The sequence below is a fragment of the Columba livia genome, chromosome 11, assembly GCF_036013475.1.
Source record: "Columba livia isolate bColLiv1 breed racing homer chromosome 11, bColLiv1.pat.W.v2, whole genome shotgun sequence".
Taxonomy (NCBI): Eukaryota; Metazoa; Chordata; class Aves; order Columbiformes; family Columbidae; genus Columba; species Columba livia.
In genome coordinates this window covers 3,578,495-3,593,417 of record NC_088612.1, presented here as the reverse complement: position 1 = coordinate 3,593,417, position 14,923 = coordinate 3,578,495, and the positions used below count along the sequence as shown (strand labels likewise).

General features: G+C 42.0%; 1 protein-coding gene across 1 annotated transcript in view; it reads right to left on the bottom strand.

Annotated features, from left to right (window-relative positions):
• SH3GL3 (SH3 domain containing GRB2 like 3, endophilin A3) overlaps positions 1–12,853 on the bottom strand; it is a 47,021-nt gene extending 34,168 nt beyond the window's left edge. Inside the window, exon 1 of the mRNA XM_005513784.4 lies at positions 12,693–12,853. Coding sequence (XP_005513841.1) covers positions 12,693–12,737 — 45 coding nt within the window. The 5' untranslated portion in view covers positions 12,738–12,853. The remainder of the gene's footprint in view (positions 1–12,692) is intronic.
• Positions 12,854–14,923: the final 2,070 nt, after the last annotated feature.

The window sequence follows — 14,923 nt, the reverse complement described above, 5'->3', positions numbered from 1 at the left end:
AGTTAGAGGTATTACAGAAGAGCCTATCACAACATTTTTCTGTTAAAGTAACATATGCTAGTGTTGTTATTTCTTTTACATCTTTTGAAACAAAAAATTAAGTCCCAGCTCTTCAAATAAGAGATCAATCAATACATAAACCATAGCCTGCATGTGCAGAATAGGAAATTAAAATACTTAAAACACTTAATTTTTTTTTTCTTCTTGAAAACACCTAACTGCACTGTACAATTCATGACTGTCCAGTTGCCCTCCTGCATTTTCTATGACCAGAGATTCCTGCTTATTAGATGGCTGTATTGAAAATCCATTTAAATCAAAATCAGCTGTGGTCTAAAACTGTAGTTCAATTATTTTAACTTGTTTAATCAGGACACCAAGCACCTACCACCTCTTCCTGACTTTCTGCCTTAAGCACATCTGCAGTGTCCACATGCAAGACTACACAGATCACTTAAATCCCACAGCAGAGCCCCCTGGCAAGGGCTATGAAAAAGGCACGGGACTTCACTCAGTTTTTGGGCTACCCTAATCCTGATTTCTATACGTTAGAATATACTTACATCATCTTCACTGAAGTCAGCCCTATCTCATTACACATTCAACACCACAGCAGTAAATTTGAGTCTTCAAAATTACCTGGCAAATACTTTGAAGTGCCAATACAGGTCTACAACAGCAGAAATAACATAGACAAGGTGTGGTCACTTTTAACAGTGATTTACAGCTTTAAGCTCAAAGCTTATGTATTTGGCTTAAATATTCTGAAATTTGTCTAAGCTCAAGAGCTGCTAACACCAAAAGATATAGTTAGGAGTACTATTTCTAGTTTTTAAAAGTTATTCTACAACTATGTATTCAGAGTAATGTATTTCTAAGTAAAAACTTCCTTAGCAGTGGCATAGTTTAAAGCGACAGTTTTAGCAAATACATTACCAGTAAGAGATGTGATCAAGATCATCACTACAGAGCCCCAGGTGAGCTTTACAGAAGCGAACAACAAGACTGTCAACAGGAGTTGTGTGTAGCCAGATACACTGACGGTCAAAATAGCAATTTTTGGTTGATTTGGTTTGGAATTAACTTCTCCCCACATGAGCACACTACTGCTCATCACCACTTCAGCACAATGTTTATCAGCAAGTCTACCTTGTCTACATGAAAAGTGGCGAACACTCTCCGTTTATTGCTCTTCCTGAAACTACTTCCCATCAGGCAGTAATTCACACAAAATTCCATTCCCACATAATCAAGTTAGAGATTTGTCCTTCGGTGTTATTAATCTACTGCTTACATTTTTAGCACTTGCGCTAGCCTTGTGCATTTTATTAAGTCACTATAAAATGGACTGACAACTCCTTCTCTTAGCCTTACTTTTTACTGTACATTATTTTGATTTAAGTGGTACCATCCCTACTTTTTTGAGCAGTAAAATCATGTAGTTTCCACTGATTTTGGTACATTGTGAAACACCCCCATTTGTCTGCACACAGTGGGTCCCTGTCACTTGCTACTCGAGGTGATCCACCTGTCCCTGCTGTACACGGATTGGACAATTGCCCTTGGAATCACCAAGATGTTGTCTCCTCTGCTTGAGATGTTTGTTTGTTTCTTCCTTTTAAGCCATTTCAGTTGATAGTTTTCACAAGCCTTTGAGTTCATGTTCAGCATTAGGGCACTGTGCAGTAATGTACTTCCACTGGAAAGGCAACTGAGTTTTTAATGCAGTTACAGTCTCATTACTCAAATATTCTGAAGAATTCAGCAACGTACTCCCAGCAGCACTGCTGGCTTTGCTGGGATTCATGCGAGGCCCTTAGCAGTGATACCCATGGGAAAAACAAAAGGACTTAAGGTATCTTACTCTCCTTGCTCATGCAACCTGTGCTCATCATGAGTCGCAAACTCTAAATGGAACAAACAAGTCTCAAACACTCCTGTGTATCTGAAAGGTTTTAATAATCCATACTGCTTTCATTCACTTAACAGAAAATGGAAAACTCCAAGTATCATAGTGAAAAGAAGAGAAGAAAGAAGGAAAGAAGGGGAAGGAAAGAAGGGGAAGGAAAGAAGGGGAAGGAAAGAAGGGGAAGGAAAGAAGGGGAAGGAAAGAAGGGGAAGGAAAGAAGGGGAAGGAAAGAAGGGGAAGGAAAGAAGGGGAAGGAAAGAAGGGGAAGGAAAGAAGGGGAAGGAAAGAAGGGGAAGGAAAGAAGGGGAAGGAAAGAAGGGGAAGGAAAGAAGGGGAAGGAAAGAAGGGGAAGGAAAGAAGGGGAAGGAAAGAAGGGGAAGGAAAGAAGGGGAAGGAAAGAAGGGGAAGGAAAGAAGGGGAAGGAAAGAAGGGGAAGGAAAGAAGGGGAAGGAAAGAAGGGGAAGGAAAGAAGGGGAAGGAAAGAAGGGGAAGGAAAGAAGGGGAAGGAAAGAAGGGGAAGGAAAGAAGGGGAAGGAAAGAAGGGGAAGGAAAGAAGGGGAAGGAAAGAAGGGGAAGGAAAGAAGGGGAAGGAAAGAAGGGGAAGGAAAGAAGGGGAAGGAAAGAAGGGGAAGGAAAGAAGGGGAAGGAAAGAAGGGGAAGGAAAGAAGGGGAAGGAAAGAAGGGGAAGGAAAGAAGGGGAAGGAAAGAAGGGGAAGGAAAGAAGGGGAAGGAAAGAAGGGGAAGGGGAAGGAGAGAAGGGGAAGGAGAGAAGGGGAAGGAGAGAAGGGGAAGGAGAGAAGGGGAAGGAGAGAAGGGGAAGGAGAGAAGGGGAAGGAGAGAAGGGGAAGGAGAGAAGGGGAAGGAGAGAAGGGGAAGGAGAGAAGGGGAAGGAGAGAAGGGGAAGGAGAGAAGGGGAAGGAGAGAAGGGGAAGGAGAGAAGGGGAAGGAGAGAAAGGGAAGGAGAGAAAGGGAAGGAGAGAAGGGGAAGGGGAAGGAGAGAAGGGGAAGGGGAAGGAGAGAAGGGGAAGGGGAAGGAGAGAAGGGGAAGGGGAAGGAGAGAAGGGAAGGGGAAGGAGAGAAGGGAAGAAGAAGGAGAGAAAGGAGAAAGGAAGGAGTATTTTCATCCCTGTGCTCACCAGGACAAGTCCGGAGAGGAAGTCACTGTGCATTTTTTCCTTTTCTTTCGTAACTCCATTTCAAAACATAGTAGTGGTTTTAGGCAGCAACACATTGTTATATGCAATAGCACAAGCTAAAAAGTAATTGGAGATGACAAGGCTTCCCAGCCACACTTCTAAGAAAGACACACGCTCTCTGAATCTCCACAAGGCACGAGTATCTCTATGGGTAACAGCTGTACTGCAGAAATGCACCGCTGCACACAGCATTGTCTGTATTTCATTGTTATCAAACTTAATCGAATTCCACCTGAAACCTATGACAGAGAAAACTGGAAAAGTTTTCCAAGCATAATCTGCAGAGAGACCTCTGCAGAAATCCCCCATGAGCTCTGAAGCACTAGTGCAAACGATGTCGAAAGGCTCCTCAGTACAGGCACAGGGCTTTTAGCAAGAAATCCCTTCAAAAAAGGCCGTACATCCAGCAGCAGCAAAACAAGCCAAGTCCCATGAAACACGAACCTTCAACCACAGTTGAGGAGATCACTGAAGGGCAAATCTCAGTCACCAAACCCACTTGCAATGAAGATGTCATGATTCTTGCATTCTTCACACAAAACGAAGCAGTACATACGGCCCTTTAAACCCTGATCAAACATATATGATAATTAACAATACGTTTATAGAAACATTCTTATTAACAATACAACTCTAAATTGCATAGTATATAAAAAACAGAGTTTTCCAAAATTTAAAATCACTGCTCGAAAAAGTAAGTACCAACAAAAGCAAGATTTGCTATTTTTCAGCCCCTTTAGGATGTGCCATGTAGAATGATGCGCTTAAGTTAAAGCCCTAACTGACAGGACTTCCAGCAATGTCTGCAGGACCTAATTCATGTCATAGTTACTTTTTGGTCTATAGAAATAAAGGAACTGAATATTTTTTAATATTTGAACACTATATTGAGCAATCCCTGTGAATGCACTGACTGCATCTTTATAACCGCATTGAACACGAAGGTGTAAGCTTCCAAAAGAGGAAAACAATTACAGACAGGCTTTTGCGCGGCAGTATTTTCTTAGCAGTAATTACTAATGCTAGTAGTAATTACTAATAACTACCGATGAAAGTATCCATTGAAGATGTATTTATCTTGGAGTCTCTTTTGCAATGTTATTTTCTCAAATATGAAGGTATTTCTGCAAGTAACTCCCTTCCTGCCCAAGCCAACCATCAGTTGAGTTTCTGCGTCTCTTTCCTACCGTTCACCACAGAAGTTTTCCTTCCCATTACACTAAAACACTGTGACAGACGTCAGCACAAACTTACACTAAACAGCAGAAGGAAGGGAAAGTTCCACTGAGGGACAATCTGGTCTTTGAACGTGTGGGGAGCTGTAGGGCAGACCAGGGAAATGAAGTTCTGTTTGCTCTCCCCAACCCCCAGCAAAAGCAAACAGAAAACAAGCAAAAAAAAGCTCCACCTCCAACACCAAAGTCATTTTAGGTGCGTACTACAACTTACAAAGAAAAGGAAACGGGGAGTATTCCGATGCTAAAGCCATGAAATGATAAACAGGTAAAGGTAAGTAAGCGTTGCTAGGTTCCAGTGCCTCCAGGCATCCAAGCAGCACAATTCATCCTGATGTCTTCAAATATCTTATTATTTTCTTCGGAAGGAATTTCTAGACAGCGGAGTGGAACTGCTGGTTCTGAATTGATGAAAAGCTCTAGTCCTTGATTAATAATTTACTTGAAGAGGGTTTCTACCCCTCCCGCCATGACTCGGAAGCCAGGCTGACAGGTGCCACATTCCCAGCGGGACTGGGAAGCGTTCCCGTGTCCGTGCCGTCCTCTGACCCCGCAGATGGCACAGGCACCGCATGGCACCTTCCAGCTCTCTCCACAGCATTACAAAAGGGAAATTCATAATTTTCAATCAAAACAAGGACTTTCAGACCCCCAACTCCACATTTTACTTATGGCACTAAGTAATGTTTTTTTCCCCACTTACTCTCTGCTTGGGAGATATCAATACCTGAGAAATCTTAGTTCCTGAACCACTGCTTGCCCGTTACAGAGGGGTATTGAAAACACCATATTTAGGTGAAAATACCATGTTCAGCCCTGCTCAGCTTGGGGTCAGTGGAATTACACCACATTTATATGGAAGCTTTAATCCAAACTCATATCTACAGTTCGTGTTTATCCATATATATGTAATGTTCTGGCACTGAACAGCTCCTTAACCTTGAAGTCAGGTCACCTTCATGTACTCTATTTATTTGCATCTGTAAAACAAAGAATGGGAACAGCGAGACCTACCCGCATTTGCAAAGAGGCTGTTACTACCTAGGACCATTTATACTTGGATTTAATATTTTCTTTTTACTGGGTAAAAAAATATATATATTTAACAATATTTTCCCCACTTTTTCACCTTAGGTCTGTAACCTGACTGCACAACAACAGAAAAACACCCAATCAAAAACACCCAGAATTTTAGAACCTCTTGATATTCTTTGAGTCCTCAATTCTTATGATCATGTTCAGTTCCTAAGCAGGTTAATTTTCACTGCAGCTCATTAAACACAGGTACAGTATCAAAAATGTAATTTAATTAGGGTAGCACAGAAACAGAATTAATTATTATCAGAGGCTTGGCATTGTCCTTTGAATAGACAGCATGGGAGGCCAAGTTATTTTTGTGTTTCACATACACAGCTGCTGCTATTTGAGATGCTACAGGAAATTAACTGGTATAGTCTCCCATCAATGCACATAACTCTTAATAACTTTAACAATAGAAACATGTACACAGCGATAGGACACTAGAGCTCTGGAAAACAGAGTTCAAGGTGTAACCTAATAATTGATTAGCCCTCTTCTAACTGGACTTGTTAAAAGCATTGTTAAAACCTGCATCTTCAACTCTCAATCAATCATAAAACTCCAGCAGAATCTTTCTTTCCATGAACAAGAAAAGAAACTAACAAGGAGAATACAGCACAGTATAGAATTAGACTATAGCAATATACTGGGATGAATGGCATCAACATAAATAAAAGCAGTTTGTTCTAAACAATAGCACTGTAAGACAAAGTTTGGGGTTTATAGGGTTCTAACAGAAGATATAAAGACTGGGAAGCATTTTGTAACTTGAATTAGTCGTGTGCGTACAGAAAGTGTTGGTGTTTGAATGGTACAACACACAAAAGGTTATATTAAAAACACTTCTATTCTTCAGCAATAGCTTGTTCTGGAACCACAGCCATTAATGTATTGTGCCACTGAATATATACAACTTTCTTATGTTAACAGGAAGCAAGCACTTGGAGTGAGGTTTTATAGGCCAGATTCTGCTCTCAGTTGTACACTTATGCTGCACATTCCTATATAAGAGCCCTTCACTGAGTCATCCCCGGTTTCTATCAGTATAACTAAGCAGAGTATGTCCCTCTGTATGTATATTATAAAGTCTGTGCCAAACACTGCATAGGAATGCAACTTTCTTGATAGAAAACTGTTCAAGACATTTAAGCAACTTCAAGCAACCCTTAGCAAGCCATGCTGAAGAAAATCTGAATGCAAAGCTGCTGTTGTGCTTCCCTTGCCTGTTTTGCAGCATTGCAGGACTCTCGGGAGGCGGCACTGCGACGTGTTACCCAGCGTGTGCCGCAGTGACTCAGGCACCAGCGTGAGTTCAGGATGGAGAGCCAGCTCGCGCTTCAACTTTCGGGATGCCTGCGCAAAAACCTTCGGCAAAGCCAAGAATCTATAAAAGGAGATGCATTCAAGGAGAAAGTTCAGCTTCCATTCCATTATCCTATACTGTTTTCTACTGGAATGCCATTCGGACTTTTATATATAAATATTTCATGTGTTAAATATAAGTAACCTCCTTCCGAATTGTAGCTGCATCTCTACTAGATCCCCAATTTACAGCACTATGATCCATCTATTACAAGCTTTGAGAGCTGCACTGTTAAGGGTTGCAGAGGCATATGATTGCTATCTGCTGCTCATTTGTATGCTGACTGAAGCACTCAGAGATTCTCTTTCCTTCAGTTATACCTCACTGGCAGGCTACTTAGCAGGTTATAAATACAATTGCAAATATAACTGTAAACCTAAATCTTGAGAGCTAGTTTCCCCCCCCTTTCAAATCTCTCAGATATATATTTTTAATATTGAAAATCACCTTCACGCCACAAGGAACTGTTTTCTTATTTCCTACCTATTAACCCAGGACTGTGGTCCCGGGAATCAAGCTTCAGCACCCACAGGGTGGGCTGCACAACCAGAAGCCGGCTGTGTTAACTCAGGAGTAGGTGCGTTACCCTTAGTAAGGCCAAAGGAGAGGGGTGGGTGCAGACAACTGTCCTCTGACCCCTTGCAGCCACACAATCCACGCTCATCTTTGCCACAGGATCACGTTTCCCTCCAGTTTAGCAATAATTTTGCTTTGAAAGAAAGTGCGAAATGAAGACTTCTCCTTTTCCCGCCAAAAAACAAACAAAAATCCAAACAGCACCGCCCCCAGCAAATACTCCATAAACTCACAGGTCTTCAAAGATTTACACAAACCCCCAGCCTCTCTGTACATCATCTTCAGAATTTCAGATGAACAGTATATAATCTACCCTGTAGTTTTATAATTACCGGATTGCATAACAACAGTCTCCAGACGTGACACAGGTAAACACAAACAATACTGTCTAATTATCTATTCACATACACACAGAGGAATGTTATTTTTCGTCCTTGCCAGCGGCTGAGGGTTTACTCTCCTTTCTGAAACATGTATAAGAAGTATAATTACCCACTTGAAAACATCTCAGACAATAAACTAAATTCTAATGTCCTTCCCCGCAATTCTATAACATTTGCAAACAAATACATCCAATTATCTAATAAAAACTAGGAACAGGATAGAAGCACTCTCTCTGCTAGGGTTTTGGATTCATCATGCCCAATTCAGGTTGGATGTAAAAGGACAGTATCTAACAAACTGTATGATAACAGCTTGTGGTCCTAGGACACAAATATATCTGCATGCAGTCAATAGTTTGTTTTCATGTCTCACTGGCAAGGTCAGGTTCTCTTTCTACAAAGTTCGTCTCTTCCTCAGTTTACCAAAGTAGTCCTTGGTAGTAATCACTTGTGTAAATACAGTTTTTGTGTACTAACTCCATGTCAACACGGACTTTAAAAAGGCTTAAATATTACGTCTAGGCTATTGTCATTCATCTACAACATAACAGAAAAGAAAAACAGAGACACAAGACTCATTCTGTTTGGAGGCCTACGTGGTTTTGATTCTGATCTGTTCTTCATTTCATCAGATTGGATCAAAATGGCACATAAATCAGTGGAATAAAAGCAGAATTCTGGGAGAGAAGCAGCAGCATCCCTGCAACTGTTGGTGATAGCTGAAAGTTTCAAAAAACCAAAAAAAAAAACAGAAAAAAGCCTTTATAAACATCGCTAAAAACTTGCAGTATTTGAACAGACAAATTGCATTCACAATACGTAAGAGACAAAGACACAGAGCATATACCTTATTACACTAATCACTTTCAGGAGGCAAAAAAGTTATAACAGGTTTTGTTTGGGTTAGAAAACGTGCTCACCCTTAGGCTCTGTCTATAGACAATAGGGCCAGGTCCTGAGTCACACTGTCTTGGAGCCTCTCTCGCTTCACTGACAATGGGAGGAGGTTTAAGACACCAGTCTGCACAGGCTGGCAATAACTGTTCATGTCTGCATTACAAATAAGATATTCACAATAATTGGCAGTCATGTGTTTCCTCAAAAAAAGTATTAAGTTCTACTATCACTGAGAAGCTAAGCCTAAGAAATACACTATGAATAAGCTGTTCATAATGAGACAGCTGCTACACCCAGACTTCAGCTACAACTAATTAATAAGAAAAAAAAAGATGCAAAACATGTGAATTCAAGGTCAACAGCAGATTTGCTATGGCAGCATCACTGCTGAGCTTTCAAAGCAGCCGGAGGCAGGGAGGTTCTCAGCCCGCTCGCCTCCAGCTACTTCAAAAAATCACATCTTTACACTGAGATACTGGCCTGGCTGAAGTTTTAGAGCGCAGCAGAAATTCTAACAGCATCTGCTGCCTATTAAGGCTTTCTTATTCACTCGCTAAGCTTACTGCTTTTCTAAACAGAAACACCGCTCTAAAAATACTCCCCGTCTGCACCAGAAGATGCAGTCCTCCCACCAGCCGCGTTATCCCACGTGTACAACCACCACGAGAACCAGGCCTACAAAACCAGCAGGCAGAGATACACCTACCCACATCAAAAGGTTTCAAACTGAAAACAGGAAAACAAATACAGCAGAGGCTGAAAGTGACAGGAGACAAATGTTCATCACGAGCAGAACTCCCTGAAGGTTAATTTAAAAAAAAAAGCTGAATTCCATGAGACTTGCACATGAGTTACCCAACTCTGCTGCCCTCACTCGCTGGGCAGTGAGAGATGCTAAGATGCCGCATGGGTTCTGCTGGATATCTCATTAGTCAAATGAGCTGATATTGAACGGACAGAATGGAAGCAACCCTCATTCCAGTCCACTGGAGTGTTTCAATCTAAACTTAGAAGCTAAATAAGAAGCATAGTAAAGAAAATTCTAGTGTACCTGAAAGCCATTATCTGTTACATAATAGATATATAACCTTTGGGTTGTGGGTAAGATTTGGATCTATCAGTTCTGTGATGCCAGGGGAAGCAATTATTATGGTACAGATAATGGAGCAGAATCGCAGCTTTATATATTGAAATATACAGAAAAAATAGTTAAAATGCCACTCACCCTGGGGTGCAGAATTTGCTGTGTAATTCCAACAGATGCTCATAACTCAAGAGTCGTCACTACCAGAGACTCAGGTGAAAACCTATCCATATGCACTATTTTCAATGGGGAAAAAAAATACAATGGGATACAAAATTCTAGGAGAAAACCATCGAGAACACTTATTGTGAATTAACTTATTGTGAATTAACTTATTGTGAATTAATGGGTTACAAGCAGAGACATGGTGAGTTTTAGTATAACGACCAAGTCTGCAATAGCGTGTCAGGCCTGATTTTGGTGAGGGATTTAGTAACCATAAAAGGCTAGCTGCTGACCTTTTATAAAGTAAACACTTATTTAGTTAACTGGAACTTTAGATAAACCAAGCTGACATGCAACAGAACTGTCATTTATTTCAGTTGAATAAAATTCTTTAGCATGGTAATAGTATCTTTTGAAAATATATGGATCTTGTCACTTCTTTGATATTTATTCACATTCTGAATGAGTTGTCAAATACAAATTGTCTTAACCCACTTGCTTCACCCTTCAGATTTTTTGTCATTAGGTTCTGTCAGCCTTCAAATATTATTCCTTAATCACATGTCCTGGCACAAGTCTCATTCCCTTCAGTATTCCTCAATGTCCTCTGGGAAATTTGCCAGTTTTTGTCATCTGCCCCCATTCTCCTTTGGGAACACTAAAGGAATTAATGTCATTCTCTCCCCCAGCAATGCCTGTCTCTGCTGTTAACAGTTACTCTTGGTATCTCTGGTCCATTCAGTACACAAATATATATGTCTCCTTAAGGGATCCTCCAGCATTTAGAGATGTAATGAATGTTCTGCTGAGAAATACCTCTTTCATGCTCTGCATTTGCTTCTTTTAGCATTTTGTAAAATAATTTATCTAAAAGATGGAAAGCCAATATTAACATTTGCATGCTCCACTTTCTTTTTGTTTGTTTCAACAACCATTTCATTTGTACCTTCATACATACATATGTTTATGACTGTGTCTCTGTATGTCAGAGATAAAAAGATCGGTTATTCAGACCTATAAGTTTTGGTCAACTATATATATGCTATTTCTTCTGTTATTTTTTCCACTATTACTTTGCCAAACATCTTATCTGAATTCTTCCAGAATGAGCTCTTAAGAATTGTCTTGTGTTTCCTCAAGCACTGACAAGAATTCCATTGCAGTATCTCTTTCCCACATGTTAACTTCCTACTGAACAGCATTTCTTTGCTTGAAGAGAGACTTTTTTCAATCAACTTTAAATTCCCTGCTCAATCCTGCATCTGAAAATAAGCGGAAACTTCACCTTTGACCCACCCCAAGAATATTATCCGAGTTACGCATCACGGTTCCTTACTGTAATAAATACTGGAAGGCATACCACAACTTTTCAATAAACGTACAGTCAGCTTCAATATGTTCTAGTATTCTTTTTTACCATTACTACTACCTTTACCTTTGTTTTTTTTAATGTTTACCGGACATCTAGGAAGGATTAAGCAACTTGCACTGTTACCAGTTGCTGGATGAGACAGCACTTGTTGTGGTTACCTCTCTTAACTTCCTCAGTTAAATACCTTCTGCTTCTTGAGTTACAAACTCACCACAGCAAAGGCTGCATCACTTATCAGCATAAGTTAGCTGCAAAACAAGCCAAAACCTTTTATAAATCGTCCTTAGATTTGTTTACTCAGGGAGTCCCACATTTCCTTAAAGAAACAGTGAAAGTTAACTAAAGGATACAAATTTATGACTTTTTCAACATCAGTACATAACACAAAATAAAGAGCACTACTGAAAATAAACATTAGACACACATAGTTAGCATCTATATATCCCAACAAAGTGCCTATTCTGCATTTGAGCTGCTAACAAGCCACATATCTGAAGGAGGACCTAGAAAGACGACAGCTAAGCACTCAACGAACCTTTATTTTTGCCATTCTCACCAAGGCAAGAGCAGTTTTCCAATATGACTGAATCGGTTACTACAGCACACTAATTTCAGTATTACCATTATCAATAATGAGAGCCAACAGAAATACAGATCTCTCAGGGCTGGAACAAGCAAGTAAAGCAGCTGAGGCTTCCAAACAGCTTCAGGGAGAAGAATCGCGCTGCTGCCACTTTCTGAAGGCAGCGCACCGACGTGGGGCTCTGGGTCAGCACTATGGAGGCACCAAGTACACACAGTCCACCTGCTCAACAGAAACGGGCTTCTCTCTTGAGAGAAATCGGTGAAACTATTAACGAGAAGCACATTATCAAAAAGAAAAGAGAACAGGAAAGAATGGGGTTGGGAGAGGACGAAGGTTCACCCAGGAAAGGGTAAGAGTGCAGCATCTAGAAAAGGAGGGAAAACTCTAGAAACATATGATACCCTCTATAGGACAAATAGACAGTATTCCAGGTAGGATAAGAAACCAATAGTTTGTGGAAGAACAACACATCGAACTCTTCAGACAAAAGCTAGCATCCTATAGCCTATATCTTTAACTGAGGCCTCAGAGCACAAACACAACCACAGCATTAAATAACAAATATGAGTAACTAAAAGAAGGACCTGAAACCCCAAGCAAAAACCAGAAACAGGCAACCCTGTTTCGTAAGGATCAACACAAGAGGCAATAATAAAGGGAGGACCCGGAGGTGAAGCTGAAGGATCCGCTCCCCGGGGTGATGCTGCTACACAGAAGGTGGTCGAGGAATCAGCGGCTCCCTGCGGCGGGCGGCCCGGGAGCGGGCGCAGGGCGAACCCCCCGTCAACAGCAAAGCCCCCTCTGCGGCTCTGCCACCGCTCCGGCCCCGGGCACTGCTCCCCTTACCTGGCTGGCTTTGTGAAACTGCTTCTTGAGCCCCGCCACCGACATCTTTCCCCCGCGGCTCCCCGGGGCAGCGGCGCTGCCCAGGCCCCGCGCCCGGCAGGTCCCCGCGCCCGGCCCGGCCTCTCGCTGTGTCACACAGCGCCTTCCAAGCGGGATCCGGGAGCGCCACCCCATTGGCCAGCGCCGGGGCCCATGCAAATTACAGAACCCGGAGTTGCCTGCCCATTGGCCACTTGCGGAGGATATGTAAATGAGCGCTCGAAGCCGCCCACGCTCGCTGTCGCATGGAGACAGCGGCGCAGGGAAGGCGGGCGGGGGGCGCTGCGCCCGGCGCGGGGAGCCCGAAGGGTCTCGGTGCGCGGGTGGCACCGCTGCTGCAGCAAGGGCACCCTTCGGGTTCTCAGGATGCTTGCTGAAGCACCAAAAGGCTTATCTGTCAGCGCTCTGATTGCATCTAGCTAGTCTTATTCCTAATAAGGCTCCAGTTTTCTCTTTATAGGCCTCGTTTTTGTGTTTCCGTGTAGCATCTCTAGTGGAGCTCATTGACCTCACAGAGCTATTATTATACCTCATAATCTAACTGTAGCTTTTAATACATGAAAGCTCTTGCAGTGGTCCAGAAATATGGCAGGTTGGTGCTGCACACCAGAACAAAATTCACTTAGTAGCTGGGCTCCGTAGTTGCGCTTATTGCTGCTCCAGGTTCAGGAGGGCACAGTCTCCTGCTGACCCCCCTGGAGCAGCTGATGCACTAGGAAGAGCCAGGCTGAGAGAATGGTTCAGTTGTTTGCTTGGTCGCTATAGGAGGGGTTCATTGTATGCTTAAATAGGAGTGTGTATCCGCGATGTGCTGATACAAATGTTGAGATGTGGCTCTGGCTACAGCGGTCAAGTGCTTCCAGACTACACACAGAAGATACACTCTGCGATGTGCTGCTCAGTCCTGGCTGTAGGATCACTGGGGAGCTCTGATTCAGCTCAAACTTATGTGCAGACCAGGGAAGCAGCTCAGAGAGAACCTTTGCTGGCTGTAGCAGGGCTTGCAGTGTCACTCACTGTCATGCTTACTGCATTTTTATTGGGTTGGGAGAGAAAGGCATTTCCAGAGTGTGTTATAGTTACTTTATAACAGCAAAGAGGACAATGGCAAAAAAAAAGGACCTTTTAAAGTAATTGTCCTGTTATAAATTGAGAGAAAGGAATCCCTGTCCCAACTGTTAGAAACAATTACAAACCACTATGAAAAAAAGCATAAAGATGGATATATTGAGGAGTTAAGGACCTCCTAGTGGCTACTTTTTGACAAAGGACTTTCTGTACCAGGAGAAGCTGAAGAGACAAAATGAAACAAAAGGTGGTACCACCAGTCAACATTTGCTCTGGAAGACAAGCTGCATGGTGAAGTTCTAGGTTTTTGGACTGAGTAATGTCTGGAGGAGGTCTGCAATCACCATACTATCTGGTGCCACTTGTTCCTAGGGAAAGAGCATCTTCAGCCTCTTTACAAGGAAACATGATTACACCATGTGCACTTGATTTCAGCACCAGTTTCTCCTCCTAATTGAAACAGGCAGCAAGATGTTAATTGCCCAGGCCAAACTGGGTATGGCTTAAATTAGTGACACGTTTGTAGGGATGGCAGGTGAGAAAATAAGGCCTAAACTAAGAAATTGGCCATCTGTAAAAAGTATTAAAGCAACCTCCTAGTGTACCATGGAATTAGGAAGAAAAGGTGGCTTTAACTAATCTTCAGCTGTAAGAAAGGGTGGACCAGAAGCAAAGAAGGAGTTTGAAATAAATCACTGTGGAGGGAATCAATAGATTACAGAGTCACTGTGGCTGTTAGCTGTAAAATTGGATTAGATAAAGAACTCCACAAGTAAGGCTATATGTTTACAACTTACTTTTTTTTTTAATCCTGCTTGTAATCCAAGGTTAACAGCCACGTTGTCTCTGCTCAAGTGATACAAGAATTTGCAAGTGGGAAATGCCCTGTGGAAATTCAGCTTCCCAGCCTAATTGCTCAGTGATACAGACAAGGTGAAAACCTAATTTAGTGAGCCCAGGTGTTAATGATTTAGTAGAGACACCCTGAAAGAGAAACTGGTGTTCAGTTCAGACATAAGCAAAAGTTCTAGCTTGTAGCTAGTAAGACATGCTGGCTAAGCAATATCTAAAAGCTTTAGAATCACAGGCATAGTTACATCTCATGGAAAAAGGGGATTGTGATT